Source organism: Salvelinus namaycush, chromosome 1 (genome assembly GCF_016432855.1).
Source record: "Salvelinus namaycush isolate Seneca chromosome 1, SaNama_1.0, whole genome shotgun sequence".
In the NCBI taxonomy this organism is placed as follows: domain Eukaryota; kingdom Metazoa; phylum Chordata; class Actinopteri; order Salmoniformes; family Salmonidae; genus Salvelinus; species Salvelinus namaycush.
This window is the reverse complement of record NC_052307.1, coordinates 68209984-68234410: the sequence shown is the minus strand read 5'-3', so window position 1 is coordinate 68234410 and position 24427 is coordinate 68209984. Positions and strand designations below refer to the sequence as shown.

At 40.4% G+C, this 24427-nt stretch overlaps 1 protein-coding gene across 1 annotated transcript; it reads left to right on the top strand.

Moving 5' to 3' along the window:
* The first annotated feature begins 10013 nt into the window (after positions 1-10013).
* On the top strand, positions 10014-20679 carry slc39a13 (solute carrier family 39 member 13). Its single transcript, XM_038993447.1, has 10 exons — positions 10014-10147; positions 11219-11563; positions 12834-12947; positions 14764-14897; positions 17339-17461; positions 17702-17791; positions 18654-18704; positions 18927-19059; positions 19440-19539; positions 19688-20679. The coding sequence occupies exons 2-10, from the start codon at positions 11242-11244 to the stop codon at positions 19761-19763; spliced, it is 1143 nt and encodes a 380-aa protein (XP_038849375.1). The 5' UTR covers positions 10014-10147; positions 11219-11241; the 3' UTR covers positions 19764-20679.
* Positions 20680-24427: the final 3748 nt, after the last annotated feature.

Sequence of the window (24427 nt, the reverse complement as noted above, 5' to 3'; positions counted from 1 at the left end):
ACACTCACAAAAGCTTGGATTGCTTTTGCTGCAAAGCATATTTTCACAATCTGACATGATAGGTGGATTAACAACAAGCTAAGCTGTGTTTTGGTATATTTCACTTTTGATTGCATGATTATAAATATTTTTTGTAATATTTTGCGCCCTGGAATTCAGCGGTTGTTAAGGAAAGGGATCCCGCTAACGGGATCCGTAGCGCAGAGAAGTTAAAATCATCTAAGTTCTCGGTGCCATTCTTGTATCTATAACACTGGTACTCATCAGGAGTTAAAGTGAACCGAGGTGGGTTGGCCGAGTACTTCAATCTGGCCAATCCAATCCCTGTAAAGTTATTTGCTTTCCTAGGAAATTGTTTAATATTTACCTTAAATCCTACATCTTGATCTTCTTTGACTCCTTATTCTGTAAGACACTCATCAGTGTATTATATCGTTTATCTTTTACTTTTTATCAATGACGATGGCGTCATATAATTAGTACCGGCAGGTGGTATATCTGGATGTATCAGAAAGGTTACCAAGACTATAATGCCGTTCAGAGCCCCTACTCTTCCCAAAAACCGCCAACCCTCTCCTGCCCTTAGTCGGTCTGCTAGGTACCACCCCATACTCACACTTCTAGGATCACCCACAGTGATGAACGGTCGGGATAGGAAATCTTCGTTAAGGAGGTAACCCCCGGACCCTGTTGGTACTCGGTTCTTCTCCTAACTCTGTGTGTGATCAGCAGTGCTTTGTATGTGTACATACTCTTTTGCAGTGGGTAACGTGGACCCAAGTGACTCTCTCAGCTATTCTAATGGCAAAGGCGGTGGTTTAACAGAACCTGGTATGGGCCTTCCCAATGGGGCTGCTTCCAGTCTATACTCCTCAGGGACTGGATCCACACCCAGTCTCCTGGTTGGATTGAGTGAATCACCTTCTCCTGTAATTCACCTGTTGGACACAAAATCTTGGACATACGGGTTTGGTTAACAAACAGTCTTCTCATGTGTTCTGCTAGTATATCTTCAACTTCTATGTCTACCTGTTCTGGTCCCTAACTCTGGCCTTCTATTTGTTCTACCCAATTAGCTGAACTGTCATCTATTATTTAAAGAAATAGATCCTAGTAACCCAACTCTAGGGATAATATCTTGACCTAATTTTTTTGTTACCATTTTTTTTTTAAAGTAGTTCATTATCACATAGGCCACAACGACTTTCCTAACCTGCAGTGTTTCCTAACCTGCTCCACCATCCTTCCTCTAACCTGCTTTCTGTCTACCCTGGTGCTTATTCTGTGCAGAAATATTTCCGTATGCTCCAAAGTGTTGTCTAATTACCTCTACCATCTACCATTTCCGTATGCTCCAAAGTGTTGTCTAATTACCTCTACCATCTACCATCCCTCCGGTTGATACAAGGCTCTGCCCCTGTATCAATATTGCTGCATACCTAAACAATGACTTAGGTAGTATGGGCAACTTATCCTTGAACCAAATCTTTTCTGAATCCCTCTATTCCTGTCTTAGGATGTGCGACTCCTTCTAATGCCCTTGCTACATCCCTCTGTGTCCATGCCCTATAGACTTCCATCGTGTCTGGTTATGCTCCATCCCCAGCTCTGGGGTTGGGTAAGGTTATGAGTGGGAATTGGGGTATCTTTTCATTGTCTTCTAATTATTCTGTGTCACTTCTGTCTTCTCTCAATCCTGGCTTATTATGAGATTCTAACCTTCGTAACGCTCCAAGTCTCCTGCTCCTCACTCCCAGTCTCTCCCTCTCATTCTCCTCAAATTCCTTCTGCTCTCTCTCTATCTTGCTCATTTCCTGCCCCCCCCCCCCCCCCCCCTCCCCACATACTCCCAAACCATCAAGGTCACCTTAGGCCTCCGCATAGGGCGGGTAGTATGGGCCCTTCTCCGTCTGCCTTTTCTACTATCTGTCTGTCGCTTTTTCTTATAACCTCTCAATCCTATCAAATATAGGTTGTTTCCAAATATTGACTAAATGTCTCATCTGTCTGTCTGTCTGAACTCATGGATTTTAGAAAAATCACATGTCTATGGTAGTAATCTCTAAGGTTATTACATAGTTTGATTAACGTTATCTCAATGCTCTCAATGATCCTGAATCACCACAGATGTCATATATCCCTGTCCTGTTGGCTTAGAATATGTTCTAAATACTTAACATAAGTCTACCATTAGTCCAAGGCCATGCCATTTCTTTCTTCTCATTGGTTAAAATTACAAATACGTCAAAGAACTATAAACTCGTTCATAATTATCAATTACACAAATTACCGTGAAATCAGTATTACAAATTACCTTAAATTCATTATCCAAATGGCCCTCCCATGAGGCTGATCAGACTACAAAGGAAAGCCATGATAGAGGTCAAAAGTCATACCACCCTTTCACAGTAGTGTTTCTTACTATATTAGACAAATTACAGAAAAACCATCAACCATTTTCTACATGTTCTATCCCAGGTTCCCAGAACATTCCCTTCTCCACAGAATTCACGTGTTTTATTAAAACTCAGAAAATCTAACTTAGTTAAACATTCCATGTGTGTGTGTGTACCCCTTTAAGATATCGTGACTTCTAGGAAACATTCCAAAGAGACAATGAAACCTTCCTATTCCCAGGAAAAAATACAACCACTTGGTTCAGCATTTCATTATACTACACCGATTCAGAAACCCAAACGTTGACCACAAACAAAACCTATTAATAATGATTATTCCATTGTACTCCCTCCAATCATTAGTTTTACATTTCCTCAATGGTTATATGTACATTCGCTACCCTTGGATACAATGCTGTACTTTAAATCTATGAAATTCCCCTACTTTAACATACTACTTGCCTCGTTTGGCCCAAGCTTGCTTTGCAAAATTTAAAACCCATTTAGTCTGTCTGCAAACATTCTCTCAAAGTGCTTGATAGGAATACCCAGCCATTCGACACACATAACTGTGATTAATGTGCACTGTCCCTGTAAAATAAAATTAACTCAACCTGCAATCCACTTTACTGACCTGACATTGTTCCACGTAATGGAAACAGATTATAATGTTAGTTTTCATTACTTTCTGTTCCAATTCACTGGTGTTACCTAAACAATCAAACCAAGAATCAATAACCAGAAACTATCACAAAACTTTTGTCCGACATCAGTCAATCCATAAGAATAAAAACACATTGCGATGGGCACAACACTATCGTAATTATCTCTCTGCTATTATTTAGAATTCATTACATTTAGGTAACTGTCTCTTCTATGATTCAGTCATTTAAATACGACTCCATTCTCAATAGGTTATTCCAGCAAACCATTTAGGCAAGACAACGTATTACATCGAAATCGCCTCGCTATTATTTAGAATGAATTCTAATCTTTCAATTAAACCTAAACAAGCTATTTAAACGTTCAGTTTATATCTTAAACAAACACTAACAACCGTATCTTTCCAGGCAAAACATATCAATTGTTCAACTACTATCAGAAACCCAGATTTTAGTTAATTGGTGCTTAGGCTGGGATATGAACCCGAGTCTCACACATGGTAGGCAATAATTCTACCCCTGGACCACCAAAGCTATTGAAATGGTGAAGACTCGTCGCCAATAACCCTATTTATTATTGTCTCTAATCGAAAACTCAGGCACGTACTACCGAGACAATTCCCAGAAAATAGCCCTAATTTAAAGGTCCAAGCGTTTCCCCAGCGAGGATTCTCCTTACTCTCTCTCTCTCGTTGTCTCTGCCTCTCTCTTTCTCTCTTTCCTTTGTTCTTAATTCCGGGACCTCCTTTGAGGATTTACCACCCATGTTTATTCAATTACTGTTATGCTTATTCTCACAATCTATGTGTGTACTTACTCAATTACTACATTTATTTTCTAATATGTATTCTCACTTTCTATGGGTGTAACCTCCTTCCTCCTGTTTGGAATAATCAGACCTATTTTGCGCGCCTCCGGTAGATCTTGACTATCCTCTCCAAAAATGTATTTCGACAGGGGATTTATATTCATACAAATGATGTCCCTCACCTACTTTCTTATAATTTTTATTATTATATTTCGCCTTCTACATTACGTTTTCCGCCTAATATATTATTGACCAGTTATCATTTAGGTCTCAATATTAGCTCCAATTCTCACAATCTATGTGTGTGTTTCTATAATCTGTTATTATACTTACATCTCACTTACTCCCGTTAGTCCTAGACTAACGTAACTTACTTTACTTTATTTCGCCTTCTATATTACGTTTTCCGGCTACTGTACTTCAACCAGTTTTACTTTTAGGTGTTACTGTTAGATATTGTACTTCAACCAGTTTTACTTTAGGTCTTACTGTTAGATACCGTACTTCAACCAGTTTTACTTTTAGGTCTTACTGTTAGATACTGTACTTCGAAATGTCTTAATTAGATCTGTGACCCAGTGCCGCCAACACTAACATAGATACTTTTGTCTTAAACTTTCTCTACATTAGATTATATGGACGGTATACCCGATACAAATCTTACTTACTGTTAGTTTTACAGTTAAAATCCTCCCTCACATTTATAGTAAGTTTAGAATTTAACCCCAAACTACTGAATAAAGATCACTGACCTTATCTTGCAGCTGAGAATTCAATGTTGGTTGGATTTTGTCACCGTTTTCTGTCGTGTACCAATTTGCCACCGGCCTGAAATGGAACCTCAATTTCCACAGGTCAGTTCTTTAATTTACGGATCTCTGATCCGTCCGTGCACGGTTTACGGCGCTCCCATGGGACAACAGAAAACAGGTATTGAAATCCGGCTCGAAGGACCAAGCTGTCACGAGAATTTTCAATCCCAATGATAATAACAATCAATCAATAGCTTTGACCAATCCCTGAGGTTTGTAAGACCATGGGTTTAATAATAGTTAGTCAAAGACTCAGCTTATGCAAAAGGTTAGTACAGTTTATTCACGAGAACGTTCTCAAGTCCACAATACAAAGACATCCATTTTATAGCGGCGCACATACTTCCACACAAATAGTAGATATCATACGCACATACATACACACGAACAGTAGGTATCCGACACACATATTGTATCACTACCCAGCCAACAAAGATTATGGAGACCGTGAGAAGCACTCCCTGTCCTCCCCCAAGATTAGGGAAACCGTGAGAAGTACTCCCTGCCCTCTCCCAAATCTCTCAGTGGCCCCTAGCCAAAGTCGGCACCGAATTTTGCTCAGACAGTCTGTGTTTAAGATACTATAAAGACATATTGTACAGATATATTGTTTTATCCTAATTCTGACTAAAACTACACACATCATTAATAAGAATTTTATGATTCTAATCAATTTCATGCAATTATATGGTTTCAGGGTGGAATATTCTAATCATTCATTGAAACATATAAATTCCATTAACTGCCTCGTACTCAATTCTTGCTCGTACAATATGCATATTATTATTACTATTGGATAGAAAACACTCTCTAGTTTCTAAAACCGTTTGAATTATATCTGTGAGTAAAACAGAGCTCAAGTTGGAGTAAACTTCCTATGAGGAAGTGAGAAATCTGAAATCAGGCAGGCTGTTCTGGGGTCAGTTTATTAATTTGCATGTCTTCTATTGGTCGAGATGCACTGCATACGCCTTCCCCTAGATGTCAGCAAATAGTGAGAATTGGAATGGAGTTGCTAGGCAGATCTGAGGCCATATAAATGGGCTTGGAACGTGGGGTGCAGTCTTTTCATCATTCGCCATGACGCAAGACAGACCTCAGGATGGCGTTCTGGGAAGCTCCCGTTATAGGCCTTAGATATATCCGGCTCTGATTTTATTCGATATAGGTGTTAAAGACATCATAATGTTGTTATTTTAAACCGAGTTATATCAGTTTATATCAGTATATTGCGATTTTCGGATATTTCTTAGTGCTGAGTTATAGTGAGTTTGACACGTCTTCGCCACATGGCTAATGTTTACTGCTAATTCCAAAGTTGAAGGCGACAATCTACAACCGAGCAACGATTCCTCTGGACAAAGGACAACTTGCCCAAGATTCTGATGGGAGCTCATCAAAAAGTAAGAAGTATTTATGATGTTAATTCGTTGTTCTGTTGAAAAATGTAAAACTCCTATTCCGCCATTAATTTCGGTGCGGTCTCGCTTTAACGCACGCTGTATGTCGTAGTAACGTTAATTTTAAAAATCTAACACAGCGGTTGCATTAAGAACTAATGTATCTTTCATTTGCTGTCCAACCTGTATTTTTTAGTCAAGTTTATGATTAGTTACTGATTAGATTAGGTGCCTCTACCAAGATTTCTCCCGACATTTTGTTGGCAGCTTGGCTACTATTCTCATTGTATAACCACGATTTGTGCCGCTAAATATGCACATTTTCGAACAAACTCTATATGTATTGTGTAATATGATGTTATAGGACTGTCATCTGAAGAGGTTTGAGAAGGTTAGTGAAAAAATTAATATATTTTGCTGGTTTATTCGTTATCGCTATTGTTAGCTTGAATCAATGCTGTTGTGTGGTTGGCTATTGTAGTAAGCTAATATAATGCTATATTGTGTTTTCGCTGTAAAATACTTAAAAAATCTGAAATATTGGCTGGATTCACAAGATCTTTGTCTTTCATTTGCTGTCCGCTGTGTATTTTTCATAAATGTTTTATGATGAGTATTTAGGTAATTCACGTTGGTCTCTGTAGTTATTCTAGTTGCTTTGGTGAGAGTTGTGATGGTGGCTGCAATGTAAAACTATGATTTATACCTGAAATATGCACATTTTTCTAACAAAACATATGCTATACAATAAATATGTTATCAGACTGTCATCTGATGAAGTTGTTTCTTGGTTAGTGACTATTTATATCTTTATTTGGTCGAAATTGTGATAGCTACCTATGCAGGAACAAAATGGTGGGAAAAAAAAGTTGTGTCTTTTGCTATCGTGGTTAGCTAATAGAAATACATATTGTGTCTTCCCTGTAAAACATTTTAAAAATCAGAAATGATGGCTGGATTCACAAGATGTGTATCTTTCATCTGGTATCTTGGACTTGTGATTTAATGATATTTAGATGCTAGTATTTACTTGTGACGCTATGCTAGGCTATGCTAGTCAGCTTTTTTTACTGATGGGGGTGCTCCCGGATCCGGGATTGTGACCAAGTAGAAGTTAATAAGAATTTTATGATTCTAATCAATTTCATACAATTATATGGTTTCAGGGTGGAATATTCTAATCATTCATTGAAACATATAAATTCCATTAACAAATATACAAGGAATTTCTCAAAGCTGCTAATGAGAACCTTGATGACCTTGTACCTAGTCGGTGGGGATTACGGTGGGGTGTCCCCATCCAGGTAGTGGCAGTGCTAGCAACACTAGCTACAGTAACCCATGGGGAGGGGGTCATACTTGGACAATCAGAGCAATCAGGACCAATTATTGTGGCCAGGGTGGCACAAAATAATGAAAAGGTCTGGCTGCACAGAGATGTTTGGGAAAATGTTCACAACGGGCGACCAGTGTGTGTGTGTTTCAGAGTAGGGGGGTGTATCTGAGCGCCATCAGCTAGGACTTGATATTGGTTAATCATATCTCCCCATTCTTGCTCAATTTTGCATGCCTTCCCAAACAGCTACAAATGTATATGTGTGTGTATGTGTGTGTCCCATATCTGTTGCAATGATGTTAGGGCCAATACAGGATTAATCATAATAATTGTTTGTCAAAATAATAAATACTTGCCAAAAATGACATTTTTGTAATGCCAATCCTAGTTATAGGTAACAACCCTTCGTATGAACTGACAACATTATTACTCATATTATTTGTTAATTGTGGAAATAAATTAAGATATGCAAGATTTTTTAATATTGTCACGCCCTGACCTTAGTATACTTTGTTTTCTTTATTATTTTGGTTAGGTCAGGGTGTGACATGGGTGATATATGTTTTTGTCCTGTCTAGGGTTTTTGTATGTTTATGGGGTTGTTTCCAGTCTAGGGGTTTTTGTATGTCTATGGTTGCCTAGATTGGTTCTCAATTAGAGGCAGCTGTTTATCGTTGTCTCTGATTGGGAACCATATTTAGGCAGCCATATTCCTTGAGTATTTCGTGGGTGATTATCTATGTCTATGTTTAGTTGCTTGTGTCAGCACTATTATTATATAGCGTCATGTTGTTTTTGTATAGTTCATTCCGTGTTCTTTCTTTATTAAAAGAAGATGCATTCAAATCACGCTGCGCTTTGGTCTCATCGCTATAACGAACGTGACAAATATACAGTATATTTACCCCAAATATATAGGGAATTGGAAATGATGCAGTCAATTACATTGATAGAAGCCACAATCTATCTGCAATATCAAAGCTGATCTACCCCCTAAAAACATGTCTGCGTCATAAAAAATAATAGATTAAAAGAGTAGAAACAGTGTTATAGATTAATGTCATACTTTTTCTTGATACAATTTTTTATTCTGAACACACACTCAGGCAGGTATTTGAAAGAGGCCTCTGAGCACTACTCATCCTTGGACAGGTGCTGTCTAAAGAAGTCATTGGCAGCTAGTTTGATGGCCTTCTCTGGAGTGAGGTTCACAGCAGCACCTAATGGTCAAAGAAGAGAGGCGCCAAATCACACCGAAACCTGTGCGCACACACGCACTTCATTGGTGTGTCAATCAGTATGGATCTCACAAATAATCTTACGGAAGAGTTATCATTATAGAGGAAATCATCTGTATCAACAGAGTATTTATGGGAATCCAACCTCATCCCCAGGCTCAAGGGAGAGGGCCAGCTGGTGGACGAGATTACTGAGTGCCATACCTTAGAATATCTAGAACTTTCTGTACTGTATCTGTCAAATGCACCATCTGGTGGTCGAACTAGATAGGCATGATGATACAGTGTAGGCCGCCTGACAAATTCGTTGGGAGTCAATTTGTATTCCATAGATCATGGCGTTAACTGCATCATGAATCATAATGACCTGGGTCCCCAATATTTATTTCACCATTCATCACCTTCCAGTGAATACAACAAGACAAGCCTTGAACATTTTGTTGATGCCTTGATGCCCTGAAGGCACCGTTTCTGTTCCATTTAGGCTGCATTTAAATATGCTCTCCTATTCTGAAAGCACAATATGGATTTATAATCATATTCGCTATGATTTCTTTATCAACATTAATGTTTTATTGCCTTGGTGGAATTATCTACCCCCACCATATAATAGAATAAAAGAGTACTGTAGCGGTCTAAGGCACTGCATCTCAGTGCAAGAGGTGTCACTACAGTTCCTGGTTCGAATCCAGGCTGTATCACATCCGGCCATGATTGGGAGTCCCATAGGGCGGCGCCCAACATCGTCCGAGTTTGGCCCGGGGTAGGCTGTCAGTATGAATAATAATTTGTTCTTAACTGACTTGCCTAGTTAAATAAATAAGTAAAATATTTTGAGATTACCTTATAGGCTACTACTTAAGGCAGAGGTGTAAAGTAACTAATTACAAATATACTCTCGTTACTGTAAATGAGTACTTGTACTTTATTGAGGTTTTTTTCAAAGTCATTAATTGTACTTCTACTATAGTGAACTTTCATTTAAGTACTCTTTCCACAAACATTCACATGAAACGGAAGCATTGCATTGCAGGCAAATGCCAAATCTGGGGTGTAATCATTGCAGCGTGAGGCGGCTGGTAGTCTAGTGGTTAGTGCGTTGTGCCAGTAACTGAAAGGTTGCTGGATCGAATCCCCGAGCTGACAGGGTAAAAATCTGTCGTCCTCCCCTGACTCAGTTACAAAAAAAAACTCTAAATGGCAAACGTGAGTTTCTATTGGGTAGGTCCGTCCCGTTTAAACGGTTTCCGTGATGAATAGACCCCAGAAACCTAAACTACATTTCATCCCTCCCTCGCATCCAAATCCGGGCCATGATGTCAGGAATAAAAATACACTTCCGGTGACGTGGCTCCTCTGGAAAAGTGGAAGCCGTGGCAGGAATGTTGGCTGTAGTTATCTGCAGCATCAGCTGGAGAGTGGAACAGCAGCGCTAGCCTCACGGAGTTGGATGGCAGGGACACACTGGTGCAAGAACTTCAGGAATCACAACAGGGTAAAATATATTATCGTATTTTTAATGTCACATTACTTATGTAGTTTTTCTTCTAATATGACTGCGTGATTTTAGCATTCCAAACTAGCTGACTTCAACTTTCAAGGCTTGAAATGCTAGGCTTGGCTAGTTAAGTTTGTTAGCGGAGTTTGTTTATAGACAGCCATTTGTGCGTCACGACCAGAACTTTCCAAGTAGCAGGGCGAATTAAATATAACTGATAGGCTGTTTTTTGGCAAAGTAAAAACAAAATTCACCTAACTAACTAAATACATGCGATGCATATCTAACGTAGCAGATACAGCTGTTGCTACAGTGAGTACATTGTAACTAACGTTAGCTGGCCTACAAATTGTTACAATTCATCAACATGTTACAATGTTTGGGCCTTTCCGGAACGTGTGCAACATTCGCTTGTGCTATGTCGTAACTTTTACTGCGCGAGCATCATACAACAAGATATCAGCATCCTATATCTATCGTTGAAGTAAACATGCATTTAACTTGTTCCTGCAAGCCATGTTTGCGAAGTCTTCACAACAGCTTCCAACTTTTTAGTGTTGTCTTTCTCCCTTAAATTTGTGATTTTCGTCGACGTTGAACAGCACTCTGATGGACACATTCAAAATGCGACGCTGGCGTGTAGACAGGGTATCGCAGGCATTATCACACACAACCATATAAAGTTAATATACTAATATTTTTCTGAATTAAACGTCAACCATAGATATTTGGTTTAGTTCAAGTCAAGATGCTGTGAAATAGGGCCCCGTAGACACGTTTTCTTAGATATTAGCAGACCTAAGCAGTTGCTCATGGAGCACTTTTTCCATCTGTTTTGGTGGAATGACTACCCTACCAAGGGATTTATTTTGTCCTGTCCATTTTTAATCTATCGTCAACCATTACTGGTCACACACTATCACAACCTTAGCCTAAAATGTCTATACAAACTGTTTGGCAGTGAATGTGCAAACCATTTGTTTGAGAAAGCATCTCTGGTTGAGTTCATTCTTATCTACATTCTATAATGACCTCTCCATCTTGCAACATTGTCCTTGTTGGTTGCAGGTACTCTCTGGAACGAGGGACGGATGAAATCAGGAGGTGGTAGGCCCAGCTGGGCGTTGGCTGCACTGTTCACTGGTGTCGCCCTGCTGGTCGTCTCATCCAGAGGGGCGTCCAGTGGTAAGATGTCCCAGGCAGCCATGGCTCATGCCACAGCCACAGCCGCTGGATCAGGCCCAGGGCTTCCAGATGAGCTCCTAGGCTTCTGGGCCTTAGCTGACTTCTTTGCAAGTGAACGTGCCGATGTCTGGCTCTGCTCTCTGGTTGGGTCTGTTGCTGTAGGCCTCACTGGAATTTTCCCCCTTCTTGTTATTCCTATTGAGGCAGGAGAGGCCCTCAAGACAGCGGGTAAGTTGTGACCTAAACTGATATGTGAGCCTTGCTGTTAGCCAGACTAATGTAGGCCTTCTCTTTCTTCTGAAAATGAGCCACAATGGATAGGCCTCAATCACCACACACCTGTAATTAGACAGTCACTGTAGGCTACCTCAGGGTGACTTACCATTAGGCAGAAAAGGCAAATGCCTCACATTATCAAGGGGCCCTTGTGAGCTGGGCATAAATTTATCATAAAATATATTTTTAATTTGTTCTGCACCATTTTTTCTAAAGAGCCATTTAAATGTAGAGCAATAGCCCCTCTATTTTTCTCTGGTGAGGAAACTGCTGCTAATGAGATGAACCATGTGGTTTTAAACTCTGCCTGACCACACCCTTTTAAACACAGCCTTCAAGTAGTGTATATAGAGGCCACAGTCACTACCTCCAAAGCTGTGTTGCTGATTCATTTTTTTCTTGTTGCCTTGAGTATTTAACCATGTGAGATACCGGTACAATTTATGTGCATATAGTGTTACAAACTGTTAAATTGGGGTCAAATGTCACTGATTCATTTGCACTTTTGGCTCACCCAAATCCTGCTGTGTTTGTTTTAGGACAAGTTTGTTTTAAATCAGTATTTTTATTTTTTTTGTTACTAGAGAAAGTAATTCTGAAGGTATCACTGACATAAGCCTAGATGGATAAATGTGTCAATGGAAATGGTGCTGAATTGGGTGTGTCCTCATTGCCATGCTGTATTCTAAACTCTCAAAGAAGAGAAACCAGGCCTCTGTATTGCATTTCAACACATCTCAGAAAACACAATTAACACTGAAGGGCACTGGCTTTTGCCTGTCCTGGTCCTTTGTGCTTATTAGTATTGGTAAGGAGAGAGAAGTCAAATCACTAATGTCATCTTGTAATATCATAGCAATGGCAATTGCATTCTCTGAAGCTGTAAGTTCAGAAGTTAGAATTTATTGGATCCATTTTTTTTTCTATCGGGAAATTACCCAGTAGGGCTATTTCTTTAATTCAGTCATAGTCATCATTAAGTCATACTTCATGCAAAGATGAAAATGTTTAAATAGAAAAACATGTAATGGCTCTTAATTTGAAAGCTAGAAGTAGAAAATCACTTATTCCATAGGTTTATTTTAAATGAAGCCTGTAAATGTTTTAGCTCAAACAGCGAAGAACCAGCAATTTTGTATGTCATGGATGATACAGCCTACCTCAACTAAACTTTTCATAATTACCATCTCTTTCTCTCTTGTTACTCTCCGTGTGTTTCCAGCTGGCTGTCGGAAGCTAAAGCAGCTTCTGAGCTTTGCCATTGGTGGTCTCTTGGGTGACGTGTTCCTCCACCTGCTCCCGGAGGCTTGGGCACATTCCCATTCCTGCAGCCCAGGTGGGTCAACGTTCTCTCTTAGGCACCCTCCTGTTCTTTCTATCCCCATCCTTATCCCTCCTGGAGACATCCCCATTTTAAATTGCCTGTGCTTATTTCTCCCCACCAGTATACCTCTTTTGACCCTTCACACAGACCAGTGGAATTCCTGTGTGTCCATAGGCTTGCTTATCACTTTTCTGACATGTCAGCAATATTGTGAAGATAGGCTGTTTGTGAAAACAGTTGATTTCTACACTTTTCAAGCTGACAGAGCCAGACAGGGGATGACAGATAACATTCACAGGGTACCACATTTATCTTTTGAATAAGTGAACTTTGGAAGTGCAGATATTCTCGTCAGTTTTAAAAATAGTCAAATACAGCATTTTACATTAACTCTTCAAAGCAGTTTTAGTGCAAACACATAAACTAAACTAAAATATAAATGCAACACTTTCAAAGGTTTTACTGAGTTACAGTTCATTTAAAAAAAATCATAATAATCTATAGATTTCACATGACTAGGAATACAGATATGCAGTTATTGGTCACAGCTACCTTAAAAAAAAGTTACGGGAATGAGTCAGAAATCCAGTTAGTATCTGGTGTGACCAGACCTCATGCAGCGCGACACATCTCTCTCGCATAGAGTTGATCAGGCAGTTGAACTGGAACACGCTGTTGTAAACATTGATCCAGAGCATCCCAAACATGCTCAAAGGGTGACATGTCTGGTGGGTATGCAGGCCATGGTAGAATTGGGACATGTTCAGCTTCCAGGGATTGTGTACAGGTCCTTGCAACATGGGGCTGTGCCTTTTCATGCTGAAACATGAGGTGATGGCACCTGATGAATGGCACGATAATGGGCCTCAGGATCTCATCACGGTATCTCTGTGCATTTAAATTGCCATCGATAAAATGCAATTGGGTTAGTTGTCCCTAGCTTATGCCTGCCCATACCATAACCCCACCGCCACCATGGGGCACTGAAGGTGAGCATTTGCCCATTGAAGTCGGTTACGACGGCAAACTGCACTCGGGTCAAGACCTTTTGTGAGGACAACGAGCATGCAGATGAGCTTCCCTGAGACGGATTGTGCAGAAATTCTACAGTTGTGCAAAACCACAGTTTCATCCGGTGGCTGGTCTCAGATGATCCCGCAGGTGAAGAAGCCGGATGTGGAGGTCCTGGGCTGCCGTGCTTACACGTATTCTGCAGTTGAGATCATTTGGACATACTGCCAAATTCTCTAAAATGATGTTGGAGTGTTGGCTTATTGTAGTGAAATTATTAAATTCTCTGGCAACAGCTCTGGTGGACTTTCCTGCTGTCAGCATGCTTATTGCACACTCCCTGAACTTAGACTGTGGCATTGTTATGACAAAACTGATGATTTTAGTGGCCTTTTATTGTCCCAGCACAAGGTGCACCTGTGTAATGATATGTAAACAGACATGCCTCTCTGTCATGTAGAGCAGTGTTTCCAAACTCCAGTACCCCAACAATATATTTTTTATTGTAACCCTGGAAAAGTACTATTCATGGCATTTCTATCTACAACTATTGGCAACTGGATGTGGCCCAGGATTAAGTTTCCCTAACCTGAGGTCCTCTGGTTGTCATGTAGAAATACACTTTAAAATGCTTTGCTGACTTGTGATGTCCTCAGTGGTGATGATGAGCAACCCTAAGCCATGCCTGCTTTCCACTGATCCATGTGGAAGGGGGTCACCATGCAATCCTAGAGAAAGTTTTCCAATTAGTTTGTCATCCCTGTTACAGTGTGAGAGAGGCTCCATTTTATGTCTCTTCCATCCTCCCTGTGTTCAGACGAGAGCCAGCTCCACTACAGGACCCAGGGCCTGTGGGTTATCATGGGAATGCTGTCCTTCCTTCTCCTGGAGAAGATGTTCCCAGATGAGAACAGTCAGGAGGACTCCATTGGTAACAGCCAGCATGTCCCTGTGAGTAGTTCAATGCTGTTGTATTATCCATGTTGTCTACATGAAATGAGGCGCAACAGAGTCAAGTCAACTCTTTAATAGCAACTCTTTAATAACTCTGATCTAAACTTAAACAAGGCACATTAGATCATCTTGTTTGATAATGTTGTGGCTGAAGAAACCACAATCCGTTTTTATTCTACTCTTCAGTGATGAATCATTAGCATTTTAACTTCAACATTCTGAATTTAAGCCATCTTAAGGTAATTAATAAACAGTGCTGTAATGACACATTCTGGCTGAATGGGAATCTCCCAGAATGCTCTTGTTTATAACTTTATAAGTGGAGTTTGAGTCCAAATGGAAAATAAGTCTTGAGTCAAACAAATGTCATAAGCTAGGTTTCCATCCAATTTGTGACAGATGTTCATGTGAATATTATAAAATATGCATTTTAAATAGTTTATTTTTCACATTTTCCCACCAGAGGTTTGCTTCTATCAAACGGGTGTGTTGTGGATAAAAGGCTGTGATGCAGTGTACATAGAAACCACTTTGGTGCTAAAGTTTGTCATGTACCGACAAAGAAAAAACAACCTTTTAACTAGGAATGGAATGTCAGTTAAGAACAAATTCTTATTTACAGTGACGACCAAACCCGTACGACGCTGGGCCAATTGTGCGCCGCCCTATGGGACTCCCAATCAATTGGCAGCTAAACACAGATAATCTCACTAGCATACAAAATAAGTTCCTCAATATTTATTGGAAAGGAGCATTAAGCTCATGACTGTGCACCAACCCGTGAAGTTCATCATAACTTCTTTCATCTAAAGCCTAATAAACTGGGCAAGCTTTTTCTAGTTGTAGTAGGGGGACCATACAACATAGCATTGCATGACTTCAAATTTACGTCGACATGATGGTAATTCTATCAACAATTGTGCAAGAAATTGTTTTCAACGCAATTTGTTGCATAATTCATTTTACCGACAAAAAGATCCCACCTTGTCGTACAAGCAATAATGAAATTGTACCGACACTTCCTGTTTCCATCCCAGCTGTCGTGATTTCTTTTTTTTGTATACAGTATAACTTTAATCTGGATGGAAACATGGTTACTGATGCAGGGACCCATTGTGCCATAGCCCTGAGTGTCTATCTGCTAGACACGCTTGGGATCAAAGCTGTATTCTCTCTCTCCCCTCCATTTCTCTAATACCAGTGAGACCCTTTTTCATATGGGATTTGGTGTGGGTATTAGTGCAGAGTATTAGCTTCAGGATTCTTTTGATGTTTTGGCATATAGGGGTATGGAGTGGTTTTGGGTGGTGCATTTTCCCTGTCTGACAGTGTGGATTTAGATGAGTTGAGATGTTCTCTGCTCTGTAGATATGGGAGAGCTTCTTGTGGAGTATGTAAAACAGAGGTACACAACTGCAGTCTTTTGAAGGCCTTAATGTCTGTAGGATTCCTTTTTTATCAATTTTATTTCACTGATATAGTCAACTCTAAGTTGCTGATGAAAACCAGCACTTTTAATCATACTGCATTTGTGATCCCATATGCTAAAATGTTCTGTTATACAAGAGATAATTCTTAATTTAATTTCAGGTATTTCTGTTTCTTATGCTTGTGCCCCATACATCTCGCAAAAGGTGTGTGTGTACCACTTTCCTTTTCCTTCTCTTTTGCTCAGGAGGAGGAGGAGGATTGGCATCCATGTCTGGGCTCATTCATTGTAGCTATTTATAGAGATGGGGAGGAAGCAGCTGCTACATCTACTTCAGAGAGGCCAGAGGAGAGTGTTCAGGGGTGGATAGTGAGACTCAGGGTAGATCAGTGCTCATTCCACAAATGGAGTCTTATTAAGCATGTTTTTATCAAGATGCCGCTACTATTCAATTCAGAGACATGGGTCATGAATCACGATCTCACCTGGTGTCACTCTCCCTCTCCGATTAATTAACCAGCCCACTCACACATTAGGGGACAGATTGATATTTGAGACGATATGTACAGTTTGACTTCTTGCTTGTGGTGTGGTTACAAAAATAGAGAACATTTCCCAGCCACATTTAGAATACAGCAGGCTATTTCCCTCATTTAATTTGACTATTAAATGCCACCGTACTGTAAATGGCTCTAAACGAGGAAGGAACAGGGAAGTCAGCCCTGCTCTGGAAAGGAGAATGGCCTGAGGTAGAATGAGTTAGTTTTTTGTTCAAAGCACGCAAATTCAGTGGAAGATGTGACGACTGTGACAGGAATTTTAGGATGTAATGTGCAGTCAGTGGTTGGAGGAGAGAAGCTATGGGTGACATAAAAGAAACACAGTATTGTAGGTTGTGATTCAAGGAAATGTATATGTGTAGTGTACTATGTAAACCTTTGTACGCTATGGAATTTCCTGCTGATTGGGCTAATACCGGTTTTGTTTTTTTGTCACCCCTTCTCCTCAGACCTCCCATAGCTCAGACTCCAGTAGTGAGGTGTTGTCCCACATCAATGGGCACCATTCTGATACGTGGAGCTCGTCCTCCAAGACAAAAAGCAGCTTGCAGCAAGTGCCAAAGAAAATAAAGGTATGTTGGATCAAATGGGTGAAGTTTGTCTGATGGAATATTGTTCATTTTAACCAGCCATATGTAAATGACAAAAGGGAGAAGAATCTGGAAGTCTCCATTGCTTAAGAGCCACCAAAATGAAATCCTCTGTACTAAGTAACCTCTTTAGCTTTATGTATATGACTTCAGTGTGAGTCAGCTGTGGGATCCTTTGAATGTTAACCTGTACAGACTTGGTTCTGTGTCTCTATCTGGCAGACGAGTGGGTACCTGAACCTGCTGGCCAACTGCATTGACAACTTCACCCATGGCCTGGCTGTGGCAGGGAGCTTCCTGGTCAGCAGGAAGGTGAGTTAGTCTGCAGAACAGTCTGTCCAGATGCTCTATATTAAATAGTCACCATGTGTGGGTTTTTAATACATGTGAATGAAACCTAATAGCAGTTACTAATTTCAATGCAAACATTTCAACAAAATGCAACTTGGTCATAAACAATGCATACAATACTTCAACATAGAGCCGACTTAGTACAGACTACATACAGTATGTTATGGAAGGTGGTTGTTTTGGCATTTGAGAGGCTTGTGCCCATGATTGGCATAGGACCTAAACCCCTTGGCAGACTTGTAGATAGCTGTATCAGCTCTCACTTAGCCATAACATTCACTTTTCTCAGCTCAGTCCACTATGAGCATGATACTGCACCCCTGCTTAAGAGACTAGTTTCAACAACACAATTCTATGCTTTTAATACTAAGTACGGTATTGTCATTATTACAGAACAGAACATTGAGTCAGGACATTGAATTCTACCTTGCTATTTTCTGATATAGAATAATGATTACATTACCCACGGTTGTGGGGGAGAAGGTCCAGCTGGAGAGGCATAAGGCTGACAGCATGAGCCAAAGGGAGAGTTTGCCAGGGAGGAAGTAAACTAGCTAGATGTCTCTACATCGATCACACACATGGGCATCCCACTTATTTTGGCTTCCATCTGCACTCATATTTCTATATGCAGGCATGATGGTGTTTATCGAAGTAGAAGCCCAGTTGGATGCATGAAAAAACATTGTCATGTATACACACTGTAATGTAGTACAGGAGAGGAGTTATCAGAGTTTGAGTAGTATAGAATCGGAAACACGTCTTGTACAGTATACATTTTGCAGAGCCTGATCAGAGACATGTTATGTGTATTTCCTGACAGGTTGGGTGTCTCACCACCTTTGCCATCCTGCTCCATGAAATCCCCCATGAGGTAAGTTCAAACTCGCTATTTTTGTGACCTATTTATTTTAAATATTTTTTTTGTAACATACTTCATACCATTGAAAGCTAATTATGACTTTTTTGAGTCATGAATTGATTCAGTTCTAGTTGATATCCCCATCTTTTTTTGCTTACATAAATGTGCTCTGTGACGCATTGCTTATATGTGAATCTGTGACACATTGCTGACATGATGTTTGCTCATCTCTAGGTGGGCGACTTTGCCATCCTGCTGCGTGCAGGGTTTGACCGCTGGAGTGCCGCCCGCATGCAGCTATCCACAGCCCTGGGAGGGGTGCTGGGGGCCTGTTTCGCCCTATGTGCCCAGTCTCCCAGAGGGACAGGTGAGCCGCCTAGCATTCTCCATATACAAAACAGCAGCAGAGCACTCAAACTACAGCTCCTCACCAGGTGCTTGACTTGGACTGAAATAAGGAACAGTACTTATTTTGGATGCCGGTACTGTTTATAACTAGGTGCAAGAGATCCACAATACTTTTGATTTAATATTCTATAGGAGGTGCAGGAGCTAAAGCAGTAGACCATTAAGTGCTGGTACTCCGCTCCGGTGAGCTCCTGCCCATGTCGAGAACTGTCCACACCATTGGTATAGGCTATCAAGGAACCATATAGACTTCAGTGCTTTGGCCTCCAAGCAGCATGAAAAGCTTTTTTAAATTAAGTCAAACCAAATGTCTCATTCATTCCACTTTATCCTGTGTAGAAAATGCAACAGCGTGGATCTTACCATTCTCCTCGGGAGGCTTCCTGTACATAGCCCTGGTCAACGTGGTGCCTGACCTTCTGGAGGAGACTAGCCTCAGGTATGTACACTGGTCAGTCTGGACAGCCACTGACCACCATGCAAATACCCACTAAGAGACTAAATATGCAGAGGGGAAAAAAGTGTTACACTAATATGAAAATGAATGGGCAGACACTGAAGCAAAAAAAAAACATCTGTTTTTCCAGACACTCCCTGTTGCAGATCCTGCTCCTGTGCTGTGGCATTGCCGTCATGGCCGTCTTGTCTGCCGTAGTGGATTGAGCTCAAAAGACACGCTTGCTTTACCAAAATATAATTGAAAACATCACCGCAACATTCACTGGACTGGGAAGCAATGCCCCTTTCTATAAAGTTAAGTCCTCAGATTGCACTCAATCGCCCTTTTTTTTATATGGAACTGTTTTTAATACTCCACCTAGTGCCAAAACATCCTATCATCAGCATGGCCATCAACATGGAAGCGATCCGGCAATCAGAACGGCACCTTGAATCATACCTGCTTTTTCTATCAGGACTCTAGACCAACTGTGTCCACCTTGTCTGCTGATCTCTGACTACTGTCTGTGTGGACACTAATGTGCCAAACCCAGAGACAGACATTTTGAAATGGCAAGAGAGCTAAAGAAAGCTTATTGAAGCTTTCATGGAAGTAACTGGACTATCTGAGAGAATCAGACCATAATGGGGAGACACATACACATACTCGAACAGGTCTTATCAGACACATATGAGCAGCTCATGCATACTGTATAAACTTAATCTCACATACTAAAATGCATACACATTTCCTTAAATCCTCAAATTGTATGCTCATGTGTTGCTTTTTATTTGTTTTCCTCTTTCAGGCTATTTTATATTTATTGTATCTTATTGGTTTCTGTATCTGCTTGTACTGCCTAGTATTTATTGAAGTATTTCAGAAAGTAACATGGTGCAATGTTTTTGTCAAATTCTGTTACGATTTCCATCACACACCATTTGCTTTTTGTGTAGGGTTAATCTGTTGCATTGATGTATATTCAAGCAAAAAGATGGTGTATTTTTCAATTGTATACAATGCTAATTTTGATGATGAGAGACACTCAGACAGATATATTTGGAACTTCTTAATTATAATGAGAGCTTAATTGTTAAGGAAAATATGATTTAGAAATGTAATAAAATATTATGCAATATATTTTTGTGTGGTCTTGATTTTACTATATACAGTCCTTTCAGAAGTTATTCACACCCCTTGATTTTTTTTCACACTTGTTACAAAGTGGGATTGAAATTATTGGAGAAAATAATAATCAGCGATCTACAATACTCATGTCAAAGTAAAAAAATATATTATAAGAAAATTAAATCACTGTCTTGATTATATAAGTATTCAATACCTTGAGTCTGTTACACACCTTTGGCAGGGATTTACAGTGGTCTCTGGATAAGTCTAAGAGCTTTGCACACCTGGATTGTACTATATTTGCCCATTTATTTTTTTCCAATCTCGGTCATGTTGATCATCGCTAGACAGCCATTTTCAAGTCTTGCCATAGATTTTCAATTAGATTTAAGTCAACTGTAACTAGGCCACTCGGGACATTCAATGACGTCTTGGTAAGCAACTTGTGTAAACTCAGAAAAAAAAGAAACATCCTCTCACTGTCAACTGCGTTTATTTTCAGCAAACAACATGTAAGTATTTGTATGACCATAAGATTCAACAGCTGAGACATAAACAGAACAAGTTACACAGACATGACGAACAGAAATGGAATAATGTGCACCTGAACAAGGGGGGAATCAAAAGTAAGTCAGTATCTGGTGTGGCCACCAGCTGCATTAAGTACTGCAGTGCATCTCCTCATGGACTGCACCAGATTTGCCAGTTCTTGCTGTGAGATGTTACCCCACTCTTCCACCAAGGCACCTGCAAGTTCACGGACATTTCTGGGGGGAATGGTCCTAGCCCTCACCCTCCGATCCAACAGGTCCCAGACATGCTAAATGGTATTGAGATCCGGGCTATTCGCTGGCCATGGCAGAACACTGACATTCCTGTCTTGCAGGAAATCATGCACAGAACGAGCAGTATGGCTGGGGGCACTGTCATGCTGAAGGGTCATGTCAGGATGAGCCTGCAGGAAGGGTACCACATGAGGGATGAGGATGTCTTCCCTGTAACGCACAGCGTTGATTGCCTTCAATAACATCATTCTCAGTCCGATGATGCTGTGGCACACCGCCCCAGACCATGACAGACCTCCACCTCCAAATCGATCCCGCTCCAGAGTACAGGCCTCGGTGTAATGCTCATTCCTTTGATGATAAACGCAAATCCGATCATCACCCCTGGTGAGACAAAACTGCGACTCGCCAGTGAAGAGCACTTTTTGCCAGTCCTGTCTGACAACAGGCCCGACAAGCCCTCAGTCCAGCCTCTCTCGGCCTATTGCGGACAGTCTGGGCACTGATGGAGGGGTTGTGTATTCCTGGTGTAACTCGGGCAGCTGTTGTTGCCATCCTGTACCTGTCCCGCAGGTGTGATGTTCAGATGTACCGGTCCTGTGCAGGTGTTACATGTGGTCTGCCACTGCGAGGATGATCAGCTGTCCATCTTGTCTCCATGTCGTGCTGTCTTAGGCATCTCACAGTACGGACATTGCAATTTATTGCCCTGGCCACATCTGCCGTCCTCATTCCTCCTTGCAGCATGCCTAAGGCACATTCACGCAGATGAGCAGGGACCCTGGGCATCTTTCTTTTGGTGTTTTTCAGAGTCAGTAGAAAGGCCTTCTTAGTGTCCTAGGTTTTCATAACTGTGACCTTATTTGCCTGCCGTCTGTAAGCTGTTAGTGTCTTAACGACCGTTCCACAGGTGCATGTTCATTAGTTGTTTATGGTTCATTGAACAAGCATGGGAAACAGTGTTTAAATCCTTTACAGTGAAGTTATTTGGGTTTTTACGAATTATCTTTGAAAGACAGGGTCCTGAAAAAGGGACGTTTCATTTTTTGCTGAGTTTATATTTGGCCATGTTTAAGGTAGTTGTCCTGCTGAAAGGTGAATTTGTCTCCCAGTGTTTGTAGGAAAGCTGACGGAACCAAGTTTTCCTCTAGGATTTTGCCTGTGCTTAGCTCTATTCCGTTTCTTTTTACACTAAAAACTCCCTATTCCTTGATGTTGACAAGCATACAACATGATGCAATCACCAACATGCTTGAGAATATGAAGTGGTACACTGTGTTGTGTTGGATTTGCCCCAAGCATAATGCTTTGTAATCAGGACAAAAAGTTAATTTCCTTGCCACGTTATTTTTCAGTATTACTTTAGTGCCTTGTCGCAAACAGGATGCATGTTTTGGAATATTTTTATTCTGTATAGGCTTCCTTTTCACTGTCATTTATGTCCGTATTGTGTAGTAACTAAAGTACAATGTTGTTGATCCATCCTCCATTATCTCCTGTCAGTCATTAAACTTTTTTAAAATCACCATTAGCCCCATGGTGAAATCCCTGAATGGTTTCCTTCCTCTCCGGCAACTGAGTTGAGAACGGTGCCTGTATATTTGTAGAGAATGGATATAATGATACACCATTATAAGTGTTAATAGCTGCATCATGCTCAAAGGGATATGTAATGTCTGCACCCCCCCCCCCCCCCCCCCCCATCCTGTTATTGCACAGAGTCCATGCAGTTTATTTGACTTGTTAAGCACGTTTACTCCTGAACTTATTTAGGCTTGCCATAAAAGGGTTGAATACTTATTGACCCAAGACATTTCATCTTTTCATTTTTAAATCATTTGTAAAGATGTTTTTTTATTTTTTATTCCACTTTCACATTATGGGGTGTTGTGTGTACATCAGTGACACAAAACTCAATTTAATAAGTGTTTAATTCAGTCTGTTACACAACAAAATGTGGAAAAAGTCAAAGGGTGTGAATACTTTCTAATGGCACTGTATTCACCCTTGGTATTTGCATGCTCACAAGTTACTTGTGATTTTTGACACGGGGTACCATCACGGCGGAATGTGACTGTTTGAGGTTGTGGACAGGTGTCTTTTATACTGATAACAAGTTCAAACAGGTGCCATTAATACAGGTAACGAGTGGAGGACAGAGGAGCCTCTTAAAGAAGAAGTTACAGGTCTGTGAGAGCCAGAAATCTTGCTTGTTTGTAGGTGACCAAATACTTATTTTCCACCATAATTTGCAAATAAATTCATTAAAAATCCTACAAAGTGATTTTCTGGATTTTTTTCCTCATTTTGTCTGTCATAGTTGAAGTGTACCTATGATGAAAATTACAGGCCTCTCTCATCTTTTTAAGCGGGAGAACTTGCACAATTGGTGGCTGACTAAATACTTTTTTGCCCCACTGTATTTGTGTCTTAAAATAAACTAACACTATTTTGAAAGAAAGTCTGTCAAATAATTTACATTTAGGGAGGGACCAAGACATCTAGTCACAATGCGGACACAGTGGACAGATATGAGAGACATTTAAATTCCATGTGTAGAATGCACACAAGACCAGGACAAAGGACGCATGTTAGTGCCAGGTATAAACGAGACTTGAATGACAACCTATACCGCAAAGCGAGAAAATCCATAAACTTAACACCGTTGAACTCGAACATAAATCGGCTCTCTGATCATCTATCGAAACATTGCACAACATTTCTAACAGGAGATAGATCTTGATCCCACTAGGTCTTAGGAAAGACAAGTCCAGTTCAAACTCAAGTCTGGCACACTTCGAACAAGGCTTATGTATCATTTGTTCAATGTAAATGTTTGATATCTTGTTGTATTTAAATGGATCACGTATTGCACATAGTATACACAGAGAAAACGAATGCATGAGCAATGCATGTAAAGTCTTTCAAAGACATCTATTGTTGCACTATTGGCACTATTGAACAAAGTGCTGATT

What these genes read in the sequence shown, in the direction of transcription:
- slc39a13 (XM_038993447.1), top strand. Translation starts at nt 11,242, where the DNA reads ATGAAATCAGGAGGTGGTAGGCCCAGCTGGGCGTTGGCTGCACTGTTC. An exon ending in CCAGTCTCCCAGAGGGACAG is followed by an intron (nt 19,060 to 19,439) that starts GTGAGCCGCCTA and finishes TATCCTGTGTAG; the next exon opens with AAAATGCAACAGCGTGGATC. An exon ending in CTGGAGGAGACTAGCCTCAG is followed by an intron (nt 19,540 to 19,687) that starts GTATGTACACTG and finishes CTGTTTTTCCAG; the next exon opens with ACACTCCCTGTTGCAGATCC.